General features: G+C 40.2%; 1 protein-coding gene across 1 annotated transcript in view; it reads left to right on the top strand.

The window, feature by feature from the left end:
* LOC139377047 (parathyroid hormone/parathyroid hormone-related peptide receptor-like) overlaps positions 1 to 25,780 on the top strand; it is a 58,020-nt gene that overhangs the window by 6,700 nt on the left and 25,540 nt on the right. Inside the window, exons 2-5 of the mRNA XM_071120104.1 lie at positions 8,465 to 8,567; positions 20,186 to 20,296; positions 20,817 to 20,941; positions 23,889 to 23,983. Coding sequence (XP_070976205.1) covers positions 8,465 to 8,567; positions 20,186 to 20,296; positions 20,817 to 20,941; positions 23,889 to 23,983 — 434 coding nt within the window. The remainder of the gene's footprint in view (positions 1 to 8,464; positions 8,568 to 20,185; positions 20,297 to 20,816; positions 20,942 to 23,888; positions 23,984 to 25,780) is intronic.

Here is a 25,780-nt window from a genome sequence, read left to right as displayed (position 1 = left end):
GTCGAACTGCTTCGCTTTATCTTGGCCAGGTCGCAATTGTAAATGAGAACTTGTTCTCAACTTGCCTCCCTGGTTAAATAAAGGTTAAATAAATAAACCACTCTACAAATTTCTTGTTAACAAACTATAGTTTTGGCAAGTCGGTTGGGACGTCTACTTTATGCATGACACAAGTCATTTTACCAACAATTGTTTACAGACAGATTATTTCACTTATAGTTCCATGTATCACAATTCCAGTGTGTCAGAAGTTTATATACACTAAGTTGACTGTGCCTTTAAACAGCTTGGAAAATTCCAGAAAATGTCATGGCTTCTGATCGGCTAATTGACATCATTTGAGTCAATTGGAGGTGTACCTGTGGATGTATTTCAAGGCCTACCTTCAAACTCAGTGCCTCTTTGCTTGACATCATGGGAAAATCAAAAGAAATCAGCCAAGACGTCAGCAAAAAAATTGTAGACCTCCACAAGTCTGGTTCATCCTTGAGAGCAATTTTTAAACACCTGAAGGTACAACGTTGATCTGTACAAAAAATAGTACGCAAGTATATGCGACCGCACAGCCATCATACCACTCAGGAAAGAGACGCGTTCTGTCCTAGAGAATGACCATTGTTATGTTTGGAGGAGAAGAGGGAGGCTTGCAAGCCAAAGAACACCATCCCAACTGTGAAGCATGGGGGTAGCAGCATCATGTTGTGGGGGTGCTTTGCTGCAGGAGGGACTGGTGAACTAAACAAAATAGATGGCGTCATGAGGATGGAAAATTATGTGGATATCTTGAAGCAACATCTCAAGACATCAGTCAGGAAGTTAAAGCTTGGTCGCAAATAGGTCTTCCAAATGGACAATGACCCCAAGCATACTTCCAAAGTTGTGGCAAAATTGCTTAAGCACAACAAAGTCAAGATATTGGAGTGGCCATCACAAAGCCCTGACCTCAATCCCATAGAACATTTCTGGGCATAACTAAAAAAGTGTGTGCGAGCAAGGAGGCCTACAAACCTGACTCAGTTACACTAGCTCTGTCAGGAGGAATGGGCCAAAATCCCCCCAACTTAATGTGGGAAGCTTGTGGAAGGCTTCCCGAAAAGTTTGACCAAGTTAAACAATTTAAAGGCAATGCTACCAAATACGAAGTGAGTCTATGTAAACTTTTGACCCACTGGGAATGTGATAAACAATAAAAGCTGAAATAAATCCTTCTCTCTACTATTATTCTGACATTTCACATTCTTAAAATAAAGTGGTGATCCTAACTGACTTAAGACAGGGATTTTCTACTAGGATTAAGTGTCAGGAATTGTGAAAAACTGAGTTTAAATCCATTTGACTAAGGTGTATGTCAACTTCAGACTTCAACTGTAAATGTTCAGAATTTCCTGCTTTTTTTGTGGAAAACATGATTTCAGTAATGACATACTTGTCTGTTGTTTTTATGTATATAATTGATACATGTTCATTTAATAATCTTGGAACACATACAGGCATTGTTGTTCAGTCTTTGGATTGGAAAACTTCCACTGTCAGCATTTTAGTCATAAATATACAGAGGGAACGATTTCAGAAAATGCTTTCTGCCATTGTAGAAGACTACATGTCTATAATCAAGACTATGGGTAATGTAGTGGGCTCAACTCATTCTTTTTGCAATCTTGTCATCACTCAGACCCCTTGACTTTTTCCCCATTTTGTTACGTTAGACTGATTCTGAAATGGATTAAATGAATGACCAAAGCAAAAACAGGAAATATCACATTTACATAAGTATTCAGACCCTTTACTCTGTACTTTGTTGAATCACCTTTGGCAGAAATGTCAGCCTTGAGTCTTCTTGGGTATGATGCTACATGCTTGGCACACCTGTATTTGGGGAGTTTCTCCAATTCTTCTCTGCAGATCCTCTCAAGCTTTGTCAGGTTGCATGGGGAGCCTCACTCCACAGTTAGTTATTTTTAGGTCTCTCCAGAGATGTTTGATCAGGTTCAAGTCCGGGCTCTGGCTGGGCCACTCAAGGACATTCAGGGACTTGTACCGACGCCACTCCTGCGTTGTCTTGGCTGTGTGCTTAGGGTCATTGTCATGTTGGAAGGTGAACCTTAACCCCAGTCTGAATTCCTGAGCGCTCTGGAGCCAGTTTTCATCAAGGATCTCTCTGTACATTGCTCAGTTCATCTTTCTCTCAAACCTGACTAGTCTCCCAGTCCCTGCAGCTGTAAAACATCCCTGCAGCATGATATTGCCATCCCCTTAGGGATGGTGCCAGGTTTCCTTCAGACGTGATGCTTGGCATTCTGGCCAATGAGTTCAATCTTGGTTTCATCAGACCAGAGAATCTTGTTTCTCATGGTCTGAGAGTCCTTTTAGGTGCATTTTGGCAAACTCCAAGCGGGCTGTCATGTGCCTTTTACTGAGGAGTGGCTTCTGTCTGTCCAATCTACCATAAAGGCCTGATTGGTGGAGTGCTGCAGAGATGGTTGTCCTTCTGGGAGGTTCTCTCATCTCCACAGAGGAACTCTGGAGCTCTGTCAGTGATCATCAGGTTTTTGGTCACCTCCCTGACCAAGGCCTTTCTCCCCCAATTGCTCAATTTGGACTGGCAGCCAGCTCCAGAAAGAGACTTGGTGGTTCCAAACTTCTTCCTTTTAAAAATGATGGAGGCCATTTTGTTCTTGGGGACCTTCAATGCTGCAGACATTTCTTTAGTACCCTTCCCCAAATCTGTGCCTCGACACAATCCTGTCTCGGAGCTCTACAGACAATTTACTTCGACCTCATGGCTTGGTTTTTGCTCTGATATGCACTAACTGTGGGACCTTATATAGACAGGTCCAAATCATGTCCATTCAATTGAATTTACCACAGTTGGACTCCAAGTTGTAGAAACATCTCAAGGATGATCAATGGAAACAGGATGCACCTGAGCTCAATTTTGAGTCTCATAGCAAGAGGTCTGAATACTTGTATGTAAATTTGATATTTCCATTTTTAATTTTTAATACATTTGCAAAACAAAATCTAAACTGTTTTTGCTTTGTCATTATTGAGTATTGTGTGTAGATTGAGGGGGAAAAAACTAATACATTTTAGAACAAGGCTGTAACGTAACAAATTGTGGAAAAAGTAAAGGGGTCTGAATACTTTCCGAATACACTGTATATGTGCATTTGCAACAAAACAAAAATAATCAATATTTTCTGCAGTATTTCAACAGAAACCAAATCTATTCTCTTGTGTTACTCAAACAGAATTGACGACAACTTTGAGTGAGCAGTAAATGGATGCAGTTTTATTTGGTCTATAAACTTAATAAAGCAAGAGTGGATCCAATTGTACTGTATATTCATCAACAGGCAATAGCCATAGTGGTACGACACTGATTGTTTCAATGGTCTTGTCCCTTCAGTCTATATGCAGCAAACTCAATATTGGTCTGCACAGTTCCTTGAAAATAGATTTTATTTAATTCATTTTCTTGAGTCTGTTCATTCAAGTAGTGTTTGTATTTAGAGGACCAATGATGAAAACTCATATTTATATGGTGTGTACTTTCCTCATTTTCTTTTTGGCACGCTGTCAAAAATATTTAACAAAAAGAATACTGTATTTTTTTTTTATATTAAATTCAGATAAATAAGAATGTGCATAGCTTCTCCCTGTAAGACTTATGTTTGTTTTGGTGGTTTGGAGCCTGGCCAGTGGAGAAGGAACCGTTTTTGAACACTATCGTAAGGCACAGGCTTATTACCCACAATACTCCTCTAAAGGGTGGCTCTAATCTGAATTGATATGTCATGATATCTTGACATTATAAAGAGGGATGATTTCTTCTTTACCAAGTCGGCTGCGCTGTCTTCTTGTAAAATATTGTCTGGAGTCTGCGGGCAATTCCATTATACCTGGGGGGCTCTCATTCTCTTTGACCTATTTCTGTCTTAACACACAGCCCCAAATGTAACCCCAATTACTCTTCCATGCAACAGGGTCACAAAACTAAGCCATACCAGAAAGGTCAAGGTTTACAGTAGAATATAGCTTTATTTATCCATTATATAGAGACAACATTTTAAAGGTGACAAAGGTATTTATCAAACTGTCATTTGTAGTTCAGGGGCAGACTCTTCCAGGAAGCCTTAAAAACACATTGCATGAAACTAAGGTTAAACACTGCCCTCTCTCTTACCTGCAGAATCAAATTGCAAAGTAAAAATGGTCTATACAGTTACGTTTAAGATCTTTGTTCTTCAACTTCCTTGTGCATAGTTTCTTTAAAGACCTCAGATGGCTACTTAATGTCAAACTTAATTATTTTCTGAATATGCCATCTTTAGATTTGGAACGAAGATGATGAAGACACCAGTCTTTTCAAGGGCTGACGTCAGCAAGCTCAGTTTAGTTGTTTTTCTGGCCTGTCACTGGCATTACCCCTGCATAAAGCAACATAAGTCAGCAGTGAATTAGATGTGAAAAAGATCTTCGCTTCTTTGGAATAGACCTGTGGAATATTCTATATTGGCATAGCCAGTACAGTAAACAGGTTGTATCTATCCTTGTCGCTGTGTGGTGAAATGTTGTTCCATCTGTGGTTGTTTACCGTCTTAGGCCATAAATGTCTTCTTTCCTCTATAACCCCATTCAGCTCTCAAAATGGACATCCTTATTTCAAGCCTTAAACTAGTGAAAATATTGATGGATCAAGCATTAGGGTTTCAAGTGCTGCAGTGCAGAGGGCCTGGTATGTGTCATGTAATATTATATCCCCTGAATCACATGGCTTCAGAGACAAAACTCACATCTTATTTCCCTAATGATATAAGGTAGATTGAAGTCACAATATGTTGTTTAGATATACAGACAACCGGCGTAGGCATTATAGACTGTACTCTGATACCTATTATTCATTAAAAAAAAACTAAGACTCAAGTTCACTTTCTCCTGGGAGTAGGCCTACATTAAGTCAAATGTCTCCTTTGGGTCAACTTGGTGGCACATTGGAGCATGCCAGCTTTTATGGGGTATATATCCATATCTGAAGGTCCCTACGCTGACATACAGTACCACATGCTGAGATTCTGACACTGGCTGAGGGATGAGGGTTTTATCACTTCTTTTGTCACAGTAGCTAGGTTTCCATCCAATTGGCAACAGATTCTGATGTAAATATGCAAATTTCCAAACAAACTTGATGCGGATAAATATCTGCATGTGGTGATGTAATGCACACAAAAATTAGCATTTTTTTTTTGCATAACATGCTGACCAGACCAGACACGTCAGTGCGCGAGTGTCGCAAAATACATGTAGAAATCCATGTTATCCAATTATTGCACCCACACTGCTCGTGCGCGTCAACGAGCGTCTGCGATGCCAAGGGCTAAAATAGAACTCCTATTTCTGACGCAGATCCCGCTGAAAGTCCTGCCTCTCCCATCTCCTCATTGGTTTATAGAAGCAGGTACCCACGTGCCATCTCCTCATTGGTTATACACACGTGGGTGACTGAAAGACGAACTGTTTTGCCAGTACTCATGGTAATACTATGAAAGTTTAGAAGACAATCACCATATAAGTTCAAAGATTAAAAAGCTGTGTAAGTTCCGTGTATGTTTTCATGTACCGAATACAAATCTAAAGTTCAATGTGTTCCCATCGCATTTTCAACTCCACCGATAATTTTGCCACAAAAACTGTTGCGTTAAATAGCAAATGGGCCTACTCTGGTCTTGGCACGTGCTCTCTAGCCATTAACTCGCAGATACAATGCAGGTAAATTGTGCGGGTAGGCCAGTCTCCATGATGAGATTTGTATGGCTAACAGTGAGAATGATTTTGTTTGTTAAACGGCAGTCAAGCATTGATCATCATGTCACCAGAATAAGACCATTGATATTTAGCATCAAGATCACCATCCATTTTCACCACTCTGTGATGCTCATCATAATTTATTTAATCTGTAGTTTAATAAACTGCATGGTTTCCTGAGTCGTAGTGGAAGGACCATCATCGTGTGACTCCAAGTTTACTTTGATATAATCTTTCATAATGGAACACTATTCACTTGAAAAATGTGTGCATATTTTTATGTATATACTGTATTCTACTGTATTTTAGTCTATGCCACTCCGACATTGCGCATCCTAATATTTATACATTCCTTAATTCCGTTCTTTTACTTTTAGCTTTGTGTGTATTGTTGTGAATTGTTAGATATTACTGCACTGTTGGAGCTCGAATGTATGTCTCGCATAAAGAATGTGGGTGTAAATGTGTTTAGAGAGACATTTTGGTCTAGATTCTAGGGTCAACCTTTTTTTTTTTTTTTTTTTTACTTTTGACATTATCGCAACACTGGCTCAGTTAGACTGTTCTTCCTGCACTTACAGTAAAAATATGTACAGTGATAAATGTAGTTGTGTGCGTTATGTGCCACTCGTTTAAATTCTACGGGATTTTCAACCATACATTTTCAAACAGTTGGAAAGATGCCTGCTGGGAAGCAAGCATATGAAATGTATTGTCATGAATGCCAAAGATGACACTTGTCAAAATCAATAGAACAATATGTGTTGCCGATGCGTTCCGATCCCAGCACTCAGCGTTCTGCCAAAGGCACCTATTAAATCGAATTATTCATCACACACACATTTTACAGCAGGTGTAAAAGGTGCCGTGAAATGCTTATGCGCTAGCTCCCTCAACAATGTAGTACATTGATCAATATCAATAGCCACACTTCCATGCACAGTTTTTCTGTGAGTAAAGTCATACTGTATAAAACATGGAAACAGGAAGGTTCGGTACAATTTTATAATTGCTGATGGTGGGATATTTTTGTGTCTAAAATTAATTATTTGAGAAATGGCGGCGGAATCACCATCATATCAAAGTAAACTTGGAGTAACACGATATGGTGTGTGGTCCTCCCAGTACGACTCTGGAAACTATGCAGTTTAGTAGGCTACAGATGATATAAGTTATGATGTACTTCACAGGGTGGTGAAAGTGCACTGTGATCTTGATACCCCTTTCTAAAAAAGATATCGACATGATGATCGATGCTTGACAGCCATTTGACAAATAAAAATGTTCTCGCTATTATCCATCATAATCTCATCATGTATACTATACCCGCACAGTCTACCAGCACTGTATCTGCGAGCTGTTAGCTAGCGAGCACGTGTCAAGACCAGAGTAGGCACATTCACTTTAACACAACCTTTTTTTGTGACAATACTATCCGTGGAGTTGAAAATGCGATGGAAACAGATTGAACTTGATTTTTGTTCGGTACATGAAAACTTGAGTGAAAAATAACATTTTTCAATTACATTTCATCACGCATGTTATTAGCAAAAAGTCCATTTGGTGGAAACACACCACTGGGTGGGAAAACGTTCATATTTTCTTCATCCGGATTCGAGAGTATTTGCATGAAAATCTGTCGCAAATTGGATGGAAACCTAGCTACTGATACGAATAAAATAATCAAGTAAAAAAATAACAAGTAATAGAGGTAGTATGATGTAATAATGGGCTGTATTTACAAAATAATGATCTAATTTGACTATCTATATATAGTGGGTAGTGAATCGGTCACGCAGTAGAATAAATAGTATACAGTATAATTGAAATGCCTTTGTGTGTAAGGGTTGGATGTATGGGTAGTCAGTGTAGTAATCTTTACAGTGCAGACATTTCATTGGATGGGAAAACCCCACCTGGGATATTATGGCTCTGTCTCCAGCACGGTTTGAAAGTTGAGCAAATGTGAGGTGTAAGACGAAAAGGTCATATCTGATTAGTGCTTAAATGGTACACCAGCCACAGAGTGACTAAAATCACACGAGTACCAGCTGGGACTATAAACAAAGAGCGAAACTGATACTGTTTAGACAAGAAACAGAAACCGCAAGGTCTTTGATAACCCCTTGCCTTCATGGGTAGTTAAGACGGGAATAAAAATATGTAACTGACTATACGTTTACCTAAACCACCGTGACTCACAGTTGGCCAAATGCCTCTTATTTGGTTCATCTTAATTGTACTGTGAAAGAAAATGCTTTTTTTGTGCTTTAGGAAACTGTTAGACTGGGACAATGAGAGGGATGGGGTTTTGATAACCGGGTTGTATTGCATCTATGTACACATTACACATGCTACCCCCTACTGCTGTTGGCTAGGCTTGTTGTTTGTTTACAATATGAGTGTGGTGTGTGTGAGTGTACACAACCTCCCGCTCTGCTATCTGATGTTTGTTACAAACTGTTTGGGTCAACCTCGCATAAAATAATGCTGTCAACCTAGCATAAAATGCTTATTGATATGGGAAATTAAATGTGGTTTCGCAACAAAGCATTCCCGCTCTGCTATCTGATGTTTATTAAACTTTTCCATTGTGTTTATGGAAGAACGATTGCTCCTCAGTGTACGAACTCAGTGTCATTGTCCTTTTTTTATGCAGGTAGAGGCAGATGATGTGCTCACCAAAGAGGAACAGATCGGCCTGTTGTTCAAAGCCAAACGGAAGTGTGAGGTAGCCATCAGGAACAAACACAAGCCTGGTGGTGAGTTTGAAATGGATTTTTAAATGTACTTTTTCTCAGATAAAAGTTCTTTAAACCTGATGTGTCAGCCTACCCCTTTTTCTTTATTGACATGAAAATGGTCCTGTCATGTTGATATTGGATAAATGACATACTGTATGTGGCTCTCTGCACAGTTAAATTAAATCTCTGTTGGTTCACTGCCTGCTCTGTTAACCAGGCATGAATGTAGTTATGTCACATTGACACACATATCATAAGTATAAGCATTATTTTGTCTACTACTGTGTGTTGTCTCAGCAGAAAAATCACACACAGAGCAGAGGAAACAGTCGACTAAGAGCCTGAGATGTATAGATTATTGAGCGAGTCAGAACTCAAAACAGGCATTCTGTAGGAATAATGATTTGACTGACAGAACGCCGGAAAATGGAAGCTTATTTTTTTTAGAGCCTGTCACAAGATAATGAATTATCTTGTGGAGGAAATGGTTTCCTTTGTCACTATTTGAATCATATTAGTCAAATTAGTGTGAATGCTGATGGCATTGATCCAATCCCAGATTGTAGCTTTAATATGGAGCATTCATTCAGGACAATTACGTATAGTACCATGGCTGGACTATAGTTTGAAATTAAGAGTGGAACATTTGATTCTATTTCTTCCTGTATGGTTAGGGTGGTCAGGGGATTTTTGAGAGAAGCTGATCCAGTCTGTATTTGTTTACTTGTGGTTGTGCGAATGACCGTCACTTTCAGGCAGACCCCAGATTTTCCGTGTCTGTGGTCAGTATATTTTTTTCAGTTTGATTATTCTAAAGAGGTTTTTGATTCCATATCCAGACAGTCATATTATTTTCTCTTTAACCCTGGTTCATTGTGGTCTTGTGTTCTTTCTGTGTTGGAAACAGACACATTCTTTCTCGTAAATGATACAATACAAATACAAATTTGTATTGTACTGTAGAACTAAGAAATACAAATGGTTGATGGATTCCCAGTAGTTATATTATCTCTCACAATATTCCCCAAATGTGCACAGATTCTGCAAATGTTCACAGCTTTCAGGCTTAACTTGAAATAGAACTTAAAAGAACATCTTTTTTTTTAAGATCATCAATCATCATCAATCATCATCAATCATCAAAAGACGTGTCGGTACGAGATGGTTTCAGTGTTTAAAAGGGAAAGGGTAAAGCATGCCTGTGGTTCCTCAAAGTGTATTGATCAGAATGATCCCAGACACTAACACTAAGCAGAGCACTTGGAGCCACATTAGAGCTGTCTAAGATGAGCCTCCTTACCACCTCTGACCACCATCAGCCCTAATGCAGCTTGACATGTCTTCTGTGTCACTGTCGAATGAGGCGTTATTACTTTTTCCAGGTTGCTGGGGGGTACAATTCCAGGGTAGATTTCATCCTTCAACAGCTTCCTCCTTCGTCATTTGGGAGAGTATTTGAAATTTTAAATTAAGTATGTGTTAAGTCGACCTAATATTTTATTACCATAGAGTATCTTACCTCCAGTTTTGGTCGGTTTCTTTTTAAATTAGTCCATTTGTGAAATGGACAGAAATGCAAATCACAAATTGAAATAATTGTCTTTAAAAAGCTCTTAAGAATCGGACCCTTTTTTTCCTTTCAATTTTCGCCGAAAATGATATACCCAAATCTAACTGCCTGTAGCTCAGGACCTGAAGTAAGGATATGCACATTCTTGATAACATTTGAAAGGAAACACATTGAAGTTTGTGAAAATGTAAAATTAATGTATGAGAATATAACACATTAGATCTGGTAAAAGATAATAGAAAGAAAAAAACATTTTTGTACCATCTTTGAAATGCAAGAGAAAGGCCATAATGTATTAGTCCAGCCCAGGTGCAATTTAGATTTTGGTCACTAGATGGCATCAGTGTATGTGCAAAGTTTTGGACTGATCCAATGAAACATTGCATTTCTGTTAAAATGTTTGTATCAAGACTGCCCAAATGTGCCTAATTGGTTTATTAATAACTTTGCACAGTTATGAACTTGAAATCTCCTCAAACAATAGCATGGTATTATTTCACTTGGAGCCACATTAGAGCTGTCTAAGATGAGCTACTGTAAATTGCTACTGTAAATTGGACAGTGCAGTTAGATGAACAATAATTTAAGCTTTCTGCCAATATCAGATATGTCTGTGTCCTGGGAAATTGTCTTATTACTTACAACCTCATGTTAATCGCATTAGCCTACGTTAGCTCAACCCTCCCGCAGGGGACCCACCGATCCTGTAGAGGTGATAATACATACACACAACAAGTAGGTCACATGGGGGAGAGGCGTTGTGCCGTGAGGTGTTTCTTTATTTGGTTTTTGAAACCAGGTTTGCTGTTCACTTGCGCTATATAAGATGAAAGGCAGTTGCATGCACTCATGGCTCTATATAGTACTGTATGTTTCCTTGAATCTGTTCTGCATCTGGGGACTGTAAAAAGAACCCTGGTGGCATACCTGGTGGGGTAAGTGTGTAAATGCTGTGTGTAAGTTGGCTATGCAAACAATTTGGAATTTCTAACACATAAATGTTTCTGATATGTTGAACACACCACTCGTGTTGCAAAATAAATGTACACATAAATGTTATTCAATCATTGCACCCACATTGCTCGTGCGCATCAACAAGCGTCTGTGTAGCCAGGTGCTAAAATATAACTTGTTTCTAGTCTCAGAATTTTTTTTACCTCCTCTCACTGTCAACTGTGTTTATTTTCAGTAAACTTAACATGTGTAAATATTTGTATGAATATAACAAGATTCAACAACTGAGACATAAACTGAACAAGTTCCACAGACATGTGACTAACAGAAATTGAATAATGTGTCCCTGATCAAAGGGGGGGTCAAAATCAAAAGGAACAGTCAGTATCTGGTGTGGCCACCAGCTGCAATAAGTACTGCAGTGCATCTCCTTCTCATGGACTGCACCAGTCCATGACTCATGGACTGCACCAACCATAGCTACACAAGCATTTGTGTAAGAGTATTGATAGCTAGCATAGCATTAAGCCTAGCATTCAGCAGGCAACATTTTCACAAAAACAAGAAAAGCATTCAAATAAAATAATTTACCTTTTGAAGAACTTCGGATGTTTTCAATGAGGAGACTCTCAGTTAGATAGCAAATGTTCAGTTTTTCCAAAAATATTAATTGTGCAGGAGAAATCGCTCTGTTTTGTTCATCACGTTTGGCTAAGAAAAAACCCCGAAAATTCAGTCATTACAACGCCAAACTTTTTTCCAAATTAACTCCATAATATCGACAGAAACATGGCAAACGTTGTTTAGAATCAATCCTCAAGGTGTTTTTCACATATCTATTCGATGATAAATCATTCCTGGCAGTTTGGTTTCTCCTCTGAACCAAATGGAAAAATGCACGCAGCTGGAGATTACGCAATAATTTCGACGGAGGACACCATGCGGGCACCTGGTAGTCTCTTATGGTCAATCTTCCAATGATATGCCTACAAATACGTCACAATGCTGCAGACACCTTGGGGAAACGACAAAGTGTAGGCTCATTCCTGGCGCATTCACAGCCATATAAGGAGACATTGGAACACAGCGCATTCAAAATCTGGGGTACTTCCTGTATGAAATTTCATCTTGGTTTCGCCTGTAGCATTAGTTCTGTGGCACTCACCGACAATATCTTATACGGAGACTTGATTACACACAGGTGGATTGTATTTATCATCATTAGTCATTTAGGTCAACATTGGATCATTCAGAGATCCTCACTGAACTTCTGGAGAGAGTTTGCTGCACTGAAAGTAAAGGGGCTGAATCATTTTGCACGCCCAATTTTTCAGTTTTTGATTTGTTAAAAAAGTTTGAAATATCCAATAAATGTCGTTCCACTTCATGTTTGTGTCCCACTTGTTGTTGATTCTTCACAAAAAAATACAGTTTTATATCTTTATGTTTGAAGCCTGAAATGTGGCAAAAGGTCGCAAAGTTCAAGGGGGCCGAATACTTTCGCAAGGCACTGTACATGTCGAGTGCCCTATATAAGCGTGCTGAAATTGTTAATTTGTTACAGAGACATAGTATTGTATTTGGTCAAACATAATTGTTTCCAACAGTTTGCTAAGAGCTGGCAGCAAGCTGATAGGTCTACTGTTAGAACCAGTAAAGGTTGCTTTATCACTCTTAGGCAGTGGAATGACTTTGGCTTCCCTCCAGGCCTGAGGACAAAGACATTCCTCTAGGCTCAGACTAAATATATGACAGATAGGAGTGGCTATAAAGTCAGCTACCATCCTCAGTAGCTATCCATCTAAGTTGTCATTGCCAGGAGGTTTGACATTATTGATCGAAAACAATCGTTTTCCCACCTCTCTCACACTAACTTACAATGCATTTTTTTCATTGTTAGTTTTTTATGCATGAATTAGGATGGCTCACGGTTTTCCCATTTTGCCAATGAAGTAATCGGCCATAGATACCCATTTCATGAAGCTCCCGACGAACAGTTCTTATGCTGACGTTGCTTCCAGAGGCAGTTAGGAACCTGTTCTGTGAGCTTGTGTGGCATTCAAGGCTGAGTCGTTGTTGCTCTTAGATGTTTTCACTTCACAATAACATCACTTACAGTTGACCGGGGCAGCTCTAGCAGGGCAGATATTTGACGAACCTGTTGGAAAGGTGGCATCCTATGACGATGCCACTTCAAAAGTCATTGAGCTCTTCAGTAAGGCCATTCTTCTGCCAATGTTTGTCTATGGAGATTGCATGGCTGTGCTCGATTTTATACGGGTGTGGCTGAAATAACCAGAATCCATTCATTTGAAGGGGTGTCCACATACCTTTGTATATACTGTATAGTGTGTCATTGATCTTGGCTTCATAATAGTTTTTCTTCTTTTTGTTGAGTTTAGTCACATAATTTCTTAATTTGCAGTCAGTCAGCCAGTCAGATGTCCAGCCAGACTTATTACCTACTCCTTTTGCCCAATCTCTTTCAACCATAACGTTTTTAAATTCCTCCTCAATCCATGGAGTCTTACATTCTAATTAATAACCTCTGAAATGTAGTGGCAAAATGTAGATTTCCGCCTAAATATACATACCCAAAAGTAGGTGCTATTCCTGTGTAAATACATGATTCTGACATGGCATATTTGGAAAGAAGACATCTGGGAGATGAAAGAAGACATCTGGGAGATTATGAGGAAATTAGCAGAAGATAGTTTGGCGTTACGTAGGCCAGGATACACAAGATCAAGCACACTCTGTTCTTTTATTTGAATTACTGATGACTAGAGCAGGAAAGACATCAGATGGCTTCCACAACATTGTGAGCAATATCAGAAAAAAATTGGATTTTATAGACCTAACAACTAGAAATGGACAAATGTTGTAGTAAGTGGTGTCAGGTGTGGTCACGGGACGCTTCCAAGTGTCCCTAAACCTCTCCAAAGCGGCATATGTCTGTAAATTATATAATTCCAGTGCTTTTATATATTTGAAATCCCTAAATGCAATTTGTTCAGTAAAAAAAACACAATTTATACCACATCAACCTCACTCAAACATTGTGGTGGTGTTATGGAGTATCCAGGCTACATTCAAGTGTCCTTTCAACCTCTCGAAAGTGTCCGAATGTGGTAATTGGACTGTGTTTGCACACAGGATGTGCATAAAAGTTATTGTTCAGTATTACAAACTAAAGTTCTGCATCGTCAACCTATCTCAAACATTGTGGCGGTGTCTGGGGAAGGACAGGGGATATGGATATCTACATTGCGTAAGCAGGCAACATATTTTTTATGCGCAAAGATATAGTTACTTGGTAGACATTCGACGTTAAGTCATACATCATCAGAAAACAGGCTAGATTTGTTCCTACCAACCTAAGGATTAATTTGATAACTCTCCCCCCCCCCCCCATGTAGCTATAACTCAAACACAGACCAAATTGAAGCTTACCTTGTAAGATGTTTGCTGTTTGGTGAAAACGTTGTGTAATATGAATATTTTGACTCTCAGGGCTGGTGATCAATAACTGTAGGTCACAGGCAGACAAATAAGATATCCTCATGATCTGTGAAGTCCCAGCTTTCAGTTTGTGTTAACTAAAAGCAGGCATCAGAGAGAGCATCCTGACTGGTTGCATCACTAGCTGGTATGGCAACTGCTTGGCCTCCGACCGCAAGGCATTAGAGGGTAGTGCGAACGGCCCAGTACATCACTGGGGCGAAGCTTCTTGCCATCCAGGACCTCTATACCAGGCGGTGTCAGAGGAATGCCCTAAAAAAAATTAAGACTCCAGCCACTCTAGTCATAGACTGTCCTCTCTGCTACCGCACGGCAAGCGGTACCGGAGCACCAAGTCTAGGTCCAAGAGGCTTGTAAAACAGCTTCTACCCCCAAGCCGTAAGACTTCTTAACAGCTAGTCAAATGGTTACCCAGACTATTTGCATAGCCTTTACACCACTGCTACTCTCTGTTGTCATCTATGCATAGTCACTTTAACTCTACCTACATGTACAGTTGAAGTCGGAAGTTTACATACACCTTAGCCAAATATATTTAAACTCAGTTTTTCACAATTCCTGACATTTAATCTTAGTACATAGTACATTCCCTGTCTTAGGTCAGTTAGGATCACCACTTTTATTTTAAGAATGTGAAATGTCCGAATAATAGTAGAGAGAATGATTTCAGCTTTTATTTCTTTCATCACATTCCTAGTGGGTCAGAAGTTTACATACACTCAATTAGTATTTGGTAGCATTGCCTTTAAATTCTTTAAAACTTGGGTCAAACATTTCGGGTAGCCGTCCACACGCTTCCCATAATAAGTTGGATGAATTTTGGCCCATTCTTTCTGACAGAGCTGGTGTAACTGAGTCAGGTTTGTAGGCCTCCTTGCTCGCACACTCTTTCACTTCTGCCCACAAATGTTCTATAGGATTGAGGTCAGCGCTTTGTGATGGATACTCCAATACCTTGACTTTGTTGTACTTAAGCCATTTTTCCACAACTTTGGAAGTATGCTTGGGGTCATTGTCCATTTGGAAGACCCATTTGCAACCAAGCTTTAACTTCCTGACTGATGTCATGCGATGTTGCTTCAATATTTTCACAATTTTCCTACCTCGTGATGCTATCTATTTTGTGAAGTGCACCAGCCCTCCTGCAGCAAAGCACCCCCACAACATGATTCTGCCACCTTCGTGCTTCACGGTTGGGATGGTGTTCTTTGGCTTGCAAGCCTCCCCCTTTTTCCTCCAAACATAACGATGGTCATTATGGCCAAACAGTTCTATTTTTGTTTCATCAGACCAGGTCTTGGCTGATTTCTTTAGAATTTCCCATGATGTCAAGCAAAGAGGGACTGAGCTTGAAGGTAGGCCTTGAAATACATCCACAGGTACACCTCCAATTGATTCAAATGATGTCAATTAGCCTATCAGAAGCCATGACATAATTTTCTGGAATTTTCCAAGCTGTTTAAAGCCACAGTCAACGTAGTGTATGTACACTTGTGACCCACTGGCGTTGTAATACAGTGAATTATAAGTGAAATAATGTCTGTAAACAATTGTTGAAAAAAATGACTTGTCACGCACAAAGTAGATGTCCTACCTCAAACGGTGTCCCCGCACATTGACTCTATTTGTACCCCCCTGTATATAGTCGCTATTGTTATTTTACTGCTGCTCTTTAATTACTTGTTACTTTTCTCTTCTCTGTATTTTTTATAACTGCATTGTTGGTTAGGAGCTCATAAGTAAGCATTTCATTGCACATGGAAAAATCACATTTTATTAGTCACGTGTTTATTTAATTTATGCTTCACAATGCTAACCGGAAGGTAGGTAGCAGCCATCTTGAAATGAGGTCATCGGCTCGGCCTGCCCTTATAAATTAGTGTACTCATATATGGTAGTAATGCTTCTTATTTATCACATCAGCCCAAATATTTTAACATCAATCATTTTTCCCCATATCATTTCAATGAAATTACAATGAACCATGGCGTATGCATCAGACATGACTACTTAACCTGTATACCTGGTGACGCTGTCAGAGAGTAGTAGAATCGACTTAGCCTGGTGGCTGTATCCTGACCCCTTTTTGAAAGGTTGCACACTATCAAGGCGAGACCCAAATGCAAACACAGGAGGCAGATGGTTGGAGTCCTACAAATGTTTATTAATCCAAAGGGGTAGGCAAGAGAGTGGTCGTGGACAGGCAAAAAGGTCAAAACCAGATCAGAGTCCAGGAGGTACAGGCTCATGGTCAAGGCAGGCAGAATGGTCAGGCAGGCGGGTACAAAGTCCAGAAACAGGCAAGGGTCAAAACCCAGAGGACTAGGAAAAAATGCAAAAAGCAAGAGAACGGGTAAACTGCTGGTTGACTTGGAAACATACAAGACAAACTGGCACAGAGATACAGGAAACACAGTGATAAATACATTGGGGAAAATAAGCGACACCTGGAGGTGGTGGAGACGACCACAAGGACAGGTGAAACCGATCAGACACGTCTTCACAATCATAGCTCAGCTGAAGCTGAAATGTGGGTATGCGTATTACCTACCTCTAAAGAGAGAGGAAAGGCTAGGTTGTACTTTCTTCCTGAAAAAGCTTTCAATGCCTTATTTGGTGTGCTTGATTAATTCGGTATTCTTTTTACTTTATAATTTTGAGCATTTTCATTTGAACTTCACTTCATAGGTGGCAAATACTTTGACATCATTATGTTCTGTACAGTATAGCCTATGCTGTAGTTAGTCTCATGATGACCCTGTAGAAATGTGTACCGTTGTACGCTGAGAGTCAGGAAGTTCAGGGAGTGAATACATTTAATAAATAAACAAATGTGAAAAAAAAACGAAAAAAGAAACACTAACAGAGCACCGACAAATACAGAAACAATAATGCCTAGGGAAGGAACCAAAGGAAGTGACATAAATAGGGAAGGAACCAAAGGAAGTGACATAAATAGGGAAGGAACCAAAGGAAGTGACATAAATAGGGAAGGAACCAAAGGGAGTGACATAAATAGGGCAGGTAATCAGGGAAGTGATGGAGTCCAGGTGAGTGTCAATAAGCGCTGGTGCACATGACGATGGTGACAGGTGCGTGTAATAATCAGTGGTCTGGTGACCTAGAGGCCAGAGAGGGAGTATACGCGACAAAATTATGGAGGAAACTTTTGCTGTTAACTGGCCATTATGTTTTATGAATAGTTTTTATTTTTGTAATGTTGACGACATTGGCTAAGAGAAAAGTGCCCTTTATTTGGAATGGGCTAAAGCTCATTCTGGTCTCCTCTATTGTGGAAAAACCTTGAAACTTGCATGCTGACTCAAACTCAAAGAATAGCAACTGAATACATTTTTGAGGTGTTTGTCTTTTCTTCCAGATTTGTCTTAACACCAAAGGGTGCTCACATAAGACATGGTTATGTGCCACTGTAAACTTGTGGTTAGCCAAACTATTAATAGAACTGTGGAGGGATGACTGTTTCAAATGGTTTGCACCGTGTGGTAGTAAAATTAGCAAATAGTAATGAACTGATCCTTCTATTCTAGCTATTTTGAAAGTGGTGGCTGGTAGGGTGGTGGGCCAACCTCAGCCCAAGACCAGGGTCTTGTTTAGTGTTGCAGTGTTTCACTGTGAAGTCCCATCTATTTGTTATTGTTTCTCATTTGTGCCTTAAATACACATGAGTTCTCCATTACTTCCCTGAGACAACGTTTTCATTGAGGGAGACGCTGAGGTTTGCCTGGTTAGGTCAGTGGAGGGATGTGGGCTCAAGACCCCAGACCTTGCAGTGTGTGAAAATAGCTCAGCATTCAAACCTGTGGTCTTGGTGTAAAATCATAAAAGCTTGCAACTATCAAAACTACTGCGATATGTTTTGACATCTGCAAGACTTGAATCAAATGACTGGAGGGAAAAAGAAAGCGTTATTACAAACCTCAATTACATCACCAATCCCGAAGTCCCCCACTCCCCCATAGTCCAATTTATATTTAAATCATGGTCATGGAAATTATAGGAAATTATATACGTGTGTGTGTTCTGTGTTTAATTTGAGCCCGTTGGTAGGTGGTCCGATGGGTTATAAAAGTACAGTGGAAAAAAACTCAAAACCTAAGACCGATTTCACTCCCAGGACATATGGTCATTGATATGGAAAAAACGTGAAGCATCAATGCATCTTCTCTCTCAGTCCAAAACCAGTTGAAAAAAATACAAAGTGTGCTCTCTAATTATGATATCCGAACGATGGGCGATTTTTGAAGGCACATTAAAAATAATGCCGTCATAGCCTCTTTGTAACATTGATTACATGAATGAGAAAGTAATAGATTCCATAGCAAAGAGAACAGTTTTTGTTTTATCCTTATCTAGTTATTAGTGGTGAGTGTGGGGAAGATGTTTTCAATAATAGAAAATGAAAGCGTAGCCAGAAAGTGGCTTCTGCCAGGGATCTGTGGGGAGAGGGTACTACATTCCCACTGTCGCAGGGCTAGGGTTTCTGCACCGTTTGGTAAAGCTAACAATTTAAGAATAATTTGGTTCTAAAATGCTACTGCTGCCCGCATGTATCAATGCGCATAAGGTTGCTTGACATCGATCTACGGTTTGTTCTGTTTGCCAAAGCAACAATTCCTTGTGAGTCGAAGGCGTTTTTTTTGCAAACTTGCTTAAAGTGTACAAACAACAACTTTACCGCGCTGTGCGCATACCCAGGGGGTGAGGAAGAAAGATTTTACAAGAGGGTAGAAATAAGAGAGGTTAGCAGAACCGCTAACTGCTTGACTCTGCTCCGTCTTCAGTGGTGTTCCATAGTATCTTTGTTTTTTCCCAAGGGATCCAGAAACCTGCACCATTGTCGCTGTTGTTTTCTTGATTTTGCCTGGAATTTCTACAAATAAGATCCATATTGAAACCACTTTTAACAGAAGAGATGCGCTTTATGTTGAGGTGTGTGAGTGCTGCGGTAAGATCATAAACATTCAATAAATAGTGCATTTAGGCCTATGCCCCTCCTATGGATCATTAGAAACATGCCTGCATAGGCCTACTCCGTTATTTCCTGACTGCAACATTGCAAGTCTCCTTTTAATGCGGCCTAACAAGCATGTCTTTCTTGTGAGGTGGACGTAAACAGTGGAAGCAGATTCATGCCAAAGCAAAGTACAATTAAAAACATTGAAGTATGATACATTTGCTTGAACATGTTGACATTTTGAGGTGTTTTGGGAATGACATGCTTGTTTGTTTAGCCTTAGTGGTAGTTTTGATGGAGAGCAGCAGCCACACATCTTCTCTGGATGATCAAACATACTGGTGTTGTGAAAAAGGGACATTATATCCATTTCCTACTTACCAACCAATTAGCAGCCTACTGGGGCCATCTTTCTCTACATGCTGTTTATGATCATGACATTAGGTTAACGTTCATTTGTGTATCCTTTTCAGGGGACAGCACAATCTAAAAACAGCTACTCATTGGTGTCTTGGAATACAACGAAGCCTAAGGCGACGTAATGTTGGAGCCAAGGCAGTGAACAGTCAGTCACTAGGCGCAAATGTCACTACTGCTTTGGCTCTATTCCTGCAGATGGTTACTGCTCGCCGGAGTGGGATGGCATTGTTTGTTGGCCTGAGGGGTCTCCTGGAAAGCTGGTGTCCACTGCCTGTCCAGAGTACATTTACGACTTCAACCATAAAGGTAAGACAGGCCCTGGGTAGCCTGCAGTTCAACAGTTCTTTCACTGAGCTCATTTTCAGTTTTACGTCAAATATGCGCACGCACGACTATAAGTCGCTTTGGATAAAAGCGACTGCTAAATGGCATATATTATAGGTAATGGTGGTCACTATTGTACAATTTGAAAACAACCACTTGTCTGCTTTACTCTGGAAGACGGCATGGGGCGTTGCTTTTGAATACATTTCCATAGTTACATCGACACAACACGATTTTGATCTTTAAAAACTTGAGTTCTTCATCTGACAAGGCTGTTACACTGGAAAAAGTACACATGATTTCTGATGTGATAACATTCTACCAAACTCCTAACATACTATTCACTTTGTTTCCTAGAAAAGGCCAACAGCCTTGGACATTTATTCTAGGAAATTGTCACGCATAGTATATCCTAGTATACAACACCAATATGTACTTACAGGTGAAAAGAAATTACACGTGCATTGTCATTCTGTTGTATTCTATGTGTTGTGTTCTACAGGACTAGCCTATCGTCGCTGTGACAACAATGGGACATGGGAGCTGACCACTACCAACAACAAGACATGGGCAAACTACAGCGAATGTGCAAAATTCCTCTCGCACTACAACCAAAATAATGAGAAGGTGAGAGTTGTGTCTATCCTAGCGTGCATTTCTTCACACCATTAGACAATGCCAACTTTGTCAGGGATGTGACACAATAGCAGTGGACAGGGACAATGGCCATTGTGTGTCTTTTCTGAAAAAAAGTGTGACATTTTATGTCTGTTTCAATCTATTCTATTGTTTGAGGGCAGTTCTCGCATTAGCCTACACAATCAATGTGGAGGTATTGGAATGTGTATGATATTGGACGTGTGATCTGATTGGTAAGAAACTAGGCCCTCTTTACTGGTGTAGGCTAGGCCGCTTTTCATTTCTGTCACAATTCAGATGAAGCTGTAGGGGGATTTGTGTGTGAGTGTACTGCAGGAGCTAGCTAGCTACTGCTCTGAGGTCTCAATAATTCTCGAACCTCACATGTCTGTAACTTCTTCTTGAACCTCTACAGTGTTCATTGTCTGTCTGCCATCCCCATTGTTAGACTTGTTTACATTCTGCTTTTTCTCATTTGCAGGAAACCTAACAATAACAACAGATATTTAGAAGATCAACATAAAAACCCTGTTTACCATTTAGATGAAGAATGTTGCCAAATGGAACAAAAGATGTGTCCCCTCAGAAATGTGAGGCTACTTCAAATGAAAAGCAGACATGCTAATTCTTTACTATTGACTTATTTCCCCCTTGGAGATTATGTGAATAATGTTTGGAATTATTATACTTGTGTTTGGACCAAAGAATCTATTGCTAGATGAAGCGAAGCGTTACCTCCATTGCACCCCTTCTTACAATCTGATATGATAGGCTTCTTCCTCTGACTTAAATGAATTGGAGCAGAATTGGATATCGGGATAAAGGCTATATGACCGGCACATCTCTCCAAAAATGGTGCTGTAGCCAGGAATTCGAGGAAAAGATTCAACGTGGAAAATTTAAGAAAAATGTCTTAAACACTTTAAATTAACTTTAACCATAGAAAGATTGCGGATACTGTTACGTCTTTACTTTGCTTAATTCCGTTATCATCACAGAGGTTATTCCAATTCTATTAATTCAATTATGTATTATTTATTTATTATTACATTTTAATTGAAGGCAGTAAATTCAGGAAGCAAGCAAAAATTACAGTTCAATAATCTATTTTTTTGTTGTTTATTTTCAATGACTTCTCAATAAACTGAACAGTAGAAGCTATTTCAAAAGTTTAGACATTTCTGAATTGTTTTATTCAAATCACTTCCTGAATTGACTGCCTTCAATTCGAATTGAGCCCAAGTCTAGTGGTCAGCAGGTTGCCATGGGTAACAGGTTGCCATGGGTAACACTGGGCCATGTAAAAGGAGGCGGTAAGTAATCAGTCCCTGAATGACGAGTCGAGGGCGCTAAGCAGGAAATTGTTGAAAGCTACTCCCCACTCTTAACCTGAGCAAGGTTATTTAGCGGTTAGCTCCAGCCAAGGTTCAGAAAAGGTCATCCTGAGTACTGTAGATTGGATTCAGTCTGGTTTAACCAGGCTATCTGCTTTTGGGCTTACTTCCATAATAACGTGCACCACGGATTGCTTACTGCAACCCAAAATATCTGGCTTCGTATGAATATTCAACCAAACTTCTCTGGTCTCTCCCCGCACGTGCATTCTTCTCTCTCCCTTTTAAATGTGGGTCTCAACATTACGGTTGTGGGCGAGGATGTCATGGGTATCCTTCCATCCACATTTCGAGGAGAGGGCCCCTGATTTATTTCTTCTTATACTTCAAATGTTTGTTGATGGTCTCCCGGTCCCAGGACTCATAGCAGCAGCTATAGTTAATGAAAAATGCATATGCACCAAATTAAACCCTTCAGCCGTGCACCACAACTTAGGAACCCTTGGGTTTGGCACTGGGTCCCCATCCCTAAATGATAACAGCAGTGGAGTAGGCTCTGGTTACAGCAGGCCCCAGAGGAGCCTCTCCACTAGGCTGTGTTGATCCAGCAACCACGGGTAGCTAGCTAGAGTCCAGACCTGGATTCAAACAGTATTTCAAATACTTTGCGAGTTTGATTGAGTCCTGCCTGGAATGCCAGGTGAACAGGATTTATTTTAGACAGGCAAGCTCAATCAAGTACAGCTAAAATATTTCAAATAAAACCAATCCTATTTGAATCCAGGTTTTTTTTTTTGCGTCTCACCTCTCCAGCAGTATGTCCTCTGGTTGCCTGCTCTGTGCTGTTATCTCCAGCTGGAAGCCCCAGCACGCACCACACCCCACCCCACCCAGGGCTTTTGTCAGTGCGGCACATCTCTCAAGCCAAATATTCTGTTTATTAGAAATCTCCAACTCAGTCTGACACTTGGCGGGCATCCCATTGCCTGGTGGGCGTCAGTCCTCTGGTGGGCAGCTCACTGTCAGAAGTATTCGGAAACTAATCAGAGGCCTGAAAATGGTTGCACACCGTGAAATGACCTTTAGACCTTGGAATGGTCGCGCACCATGACAGCACCTTCTTTGAACTTTAAGATGCATAGTGTTTTGTTTTTGGTCCGCAGCAGTTTTCTGTTTAGTAATGCGTAGCCTGTGAGTAATTTTTTTGCCGTGAGTAACATTATCCTCAGTGCCTCTATAAAGGCTCAAACATTGAGGCACAGAGACCCTATGAACGCGTTCAGCAGATTTATGGGGACAATATTGTGTAATTGGAATGTCCTGGGTCAATGACTTTTATGTTGTGAAACAATCAATGTAGCACACCAGGCACACCTATCAAACATCTATCACTTCCTCAAACAGGCTACTGTAAGTAGGCCAACAATTCTGAGTAGACAGTTCACTCCTGACCTGCCTCCTGATATGACTAACAATATCTCTCCTTCATATGACCTTGTCTCTCTCAACAGGAAGTATTTGACCGTTTGTACCTCATCTACACAGTGGGCTACTCCGTCTCTCTTAACATTTCTCCTTCATACGACCTTCTCTCTCAACAGGAAGTATTTGACCGTTTGTACCTCATCTACACAGTGGGCTACTCCATCTCTCTGGGATCACTTATGGTGGCTGTGATCATCCTGGGTTATTTCCGGTGAGTAGTACTTGTTGTCATTGGGAAAATTCCTTCCTCAGTCCATATTGTATCTCCCACCAAATCTCTCATCGAATGTTTTGTGTGGTGAAACAAAGAGACAAAGCCTGCAAAATGTGTTTGTATAATGTTTTACCTTTGCTTTTCCATGAGCGTTTGACTTTTAAAAGGATTAGAGGTGGCTGCCTTTTGAGGTTGTTGCCTTGGAGCCAGCGTGTAATTGTGAATCGTGCCTCATCTTGCTGGCATTTACTGTATATTCTTTGTTATTTTCATACTTATTCATCTCAGACCCCAGAGAAAGCCGTGGTTAGTGCGTATTGTTATTATATTTACTTGGTGGTATGTTTACATGAAGATATGGGCGGCAGGTAGCCTAGTGGTTGAGCCAGTAACCGAAAGGTTGCTGGATCGAATCCCTGGGCTGACAAGGTAGGAATCTGTCGTTCTACCCCTGAACACGGCTGTTAACCCACTGTTCCCCGGTAGGCCGTCATTGTAAATAATAATTTGTTCTTAACTGACTTGCCTACTTAAATAAACATTTATATCAGGTGTGGTGCGCAGTTTCAGCCTAATTAATATTCTGTCATGTCCAGGCAGAAGCCTTTAAGTCAGGCTGGAAGAGAAATGGATTGGCAAATTAATTCTGACAGTCAATTTGATATGTAGTGAATTTGGTTGGATTTTCTAGAGACAGTTACTTTGTTCTTATCATTGCCTTAGCCAAAACATTAATTATTCAAATTCAGCAGCATGAACACTAATCCTTGCACACAAGGTTGAATTTGTTTGACATTTTACATTGAATCGTTTCATTTTTCTTTTAGGTGATTAATGCAAGGAAACCTCCCCGTTATTTACAAATTTTTGTTTAGCGGCGGGAGAGTGTCAAGTCCAGGAATTGGTGTAAAGTTGTGTTTACAACGTGACTTAGAGCCTAAGCCAGGCTTCTCAGAAGGGAGTGAATGTTTTAAGAGAGAGAGAGAGACCCTAAACTGGCACCAGGAAATCTACAGGCCAAATTAGTTTAAACACACGTCTCGAGGGTCCCCGGGGGGTCTGGGCTGACGTCCCAGCAGCGCATTCAGGAGCACTCCAGCTCCGTCTCCCGCTTCCCTTTTAACATGTCAGACACAGGAGAGGCAGGTTCATAAATGTTTTCTGTGGAGAGACCGAGAGGGATGCATACTGCACATTAGCACGGGTGTTTATCCTTCTTCCTGTTCACAAATTAGTTTCCCTCACCACTTCACAAATCAAAGTTCCCCAAAGGAGAGCTTGTCCAATATCTTAATAGCCAGTTTAGAGGTAGCAAGTAGCTTAGTGGTTAAGAGCATTGGGCCAGTAATCCCTAAGCCAATTAGGGGAAAATCTGCCGGTGTACCCTTGAGCAAGGCACTTAACCCTAATTGCTCTTTTAAGTCGGTTTGGATAAGGGCGTCTGCTAAATTACTAAAATGCAGTAATGGGTTTGACTGCGGAGGTTAGACACAAGCAAATAATGATTAATGAGTTTTCTGCGGTTACTTGTTTTATATATATATATATATATACTCACTGCTTGCCACAGTAATACACTGATATAGGGCTGGGAATTGCCAGGGACCGCCCAGTATGATATTATCACGATACTTACGTGCTGATACAATGTATATTGCGATTCTCTCAATTTTTTATGACATGTTATTGCGATTTGATGTCCCAAAAATAATGCTCACTATCTGTCTGCTGCAGAGAGACGAGAGAACATGAGGAAATTCCATCAGTCATGGAAATATGAAAACATAATGGCTC

This window comes from Oncorhynchus clarkii, chromosome 20 (genome assembly GCF_045791955.1).
Source record: "Oncorhynchus clarkii lewisi isolate Uvic-CL-2024 chromosome 20, UVic_Ocla_1.0, whole genome shotgun sequence".
NCBI classification, from domain to species: domain Eukaryota; kingdom Metazoa; phylum Chordata; class Actinopteri; order Salmoniformes; family Salmonidae; genus Oncorhynchus; species Oncorhynchus clarkii.
Note: the sequence above shows the minus strand (reverse complement) of the source record. Positions and strands in the feature narration are given on the sequence as shown.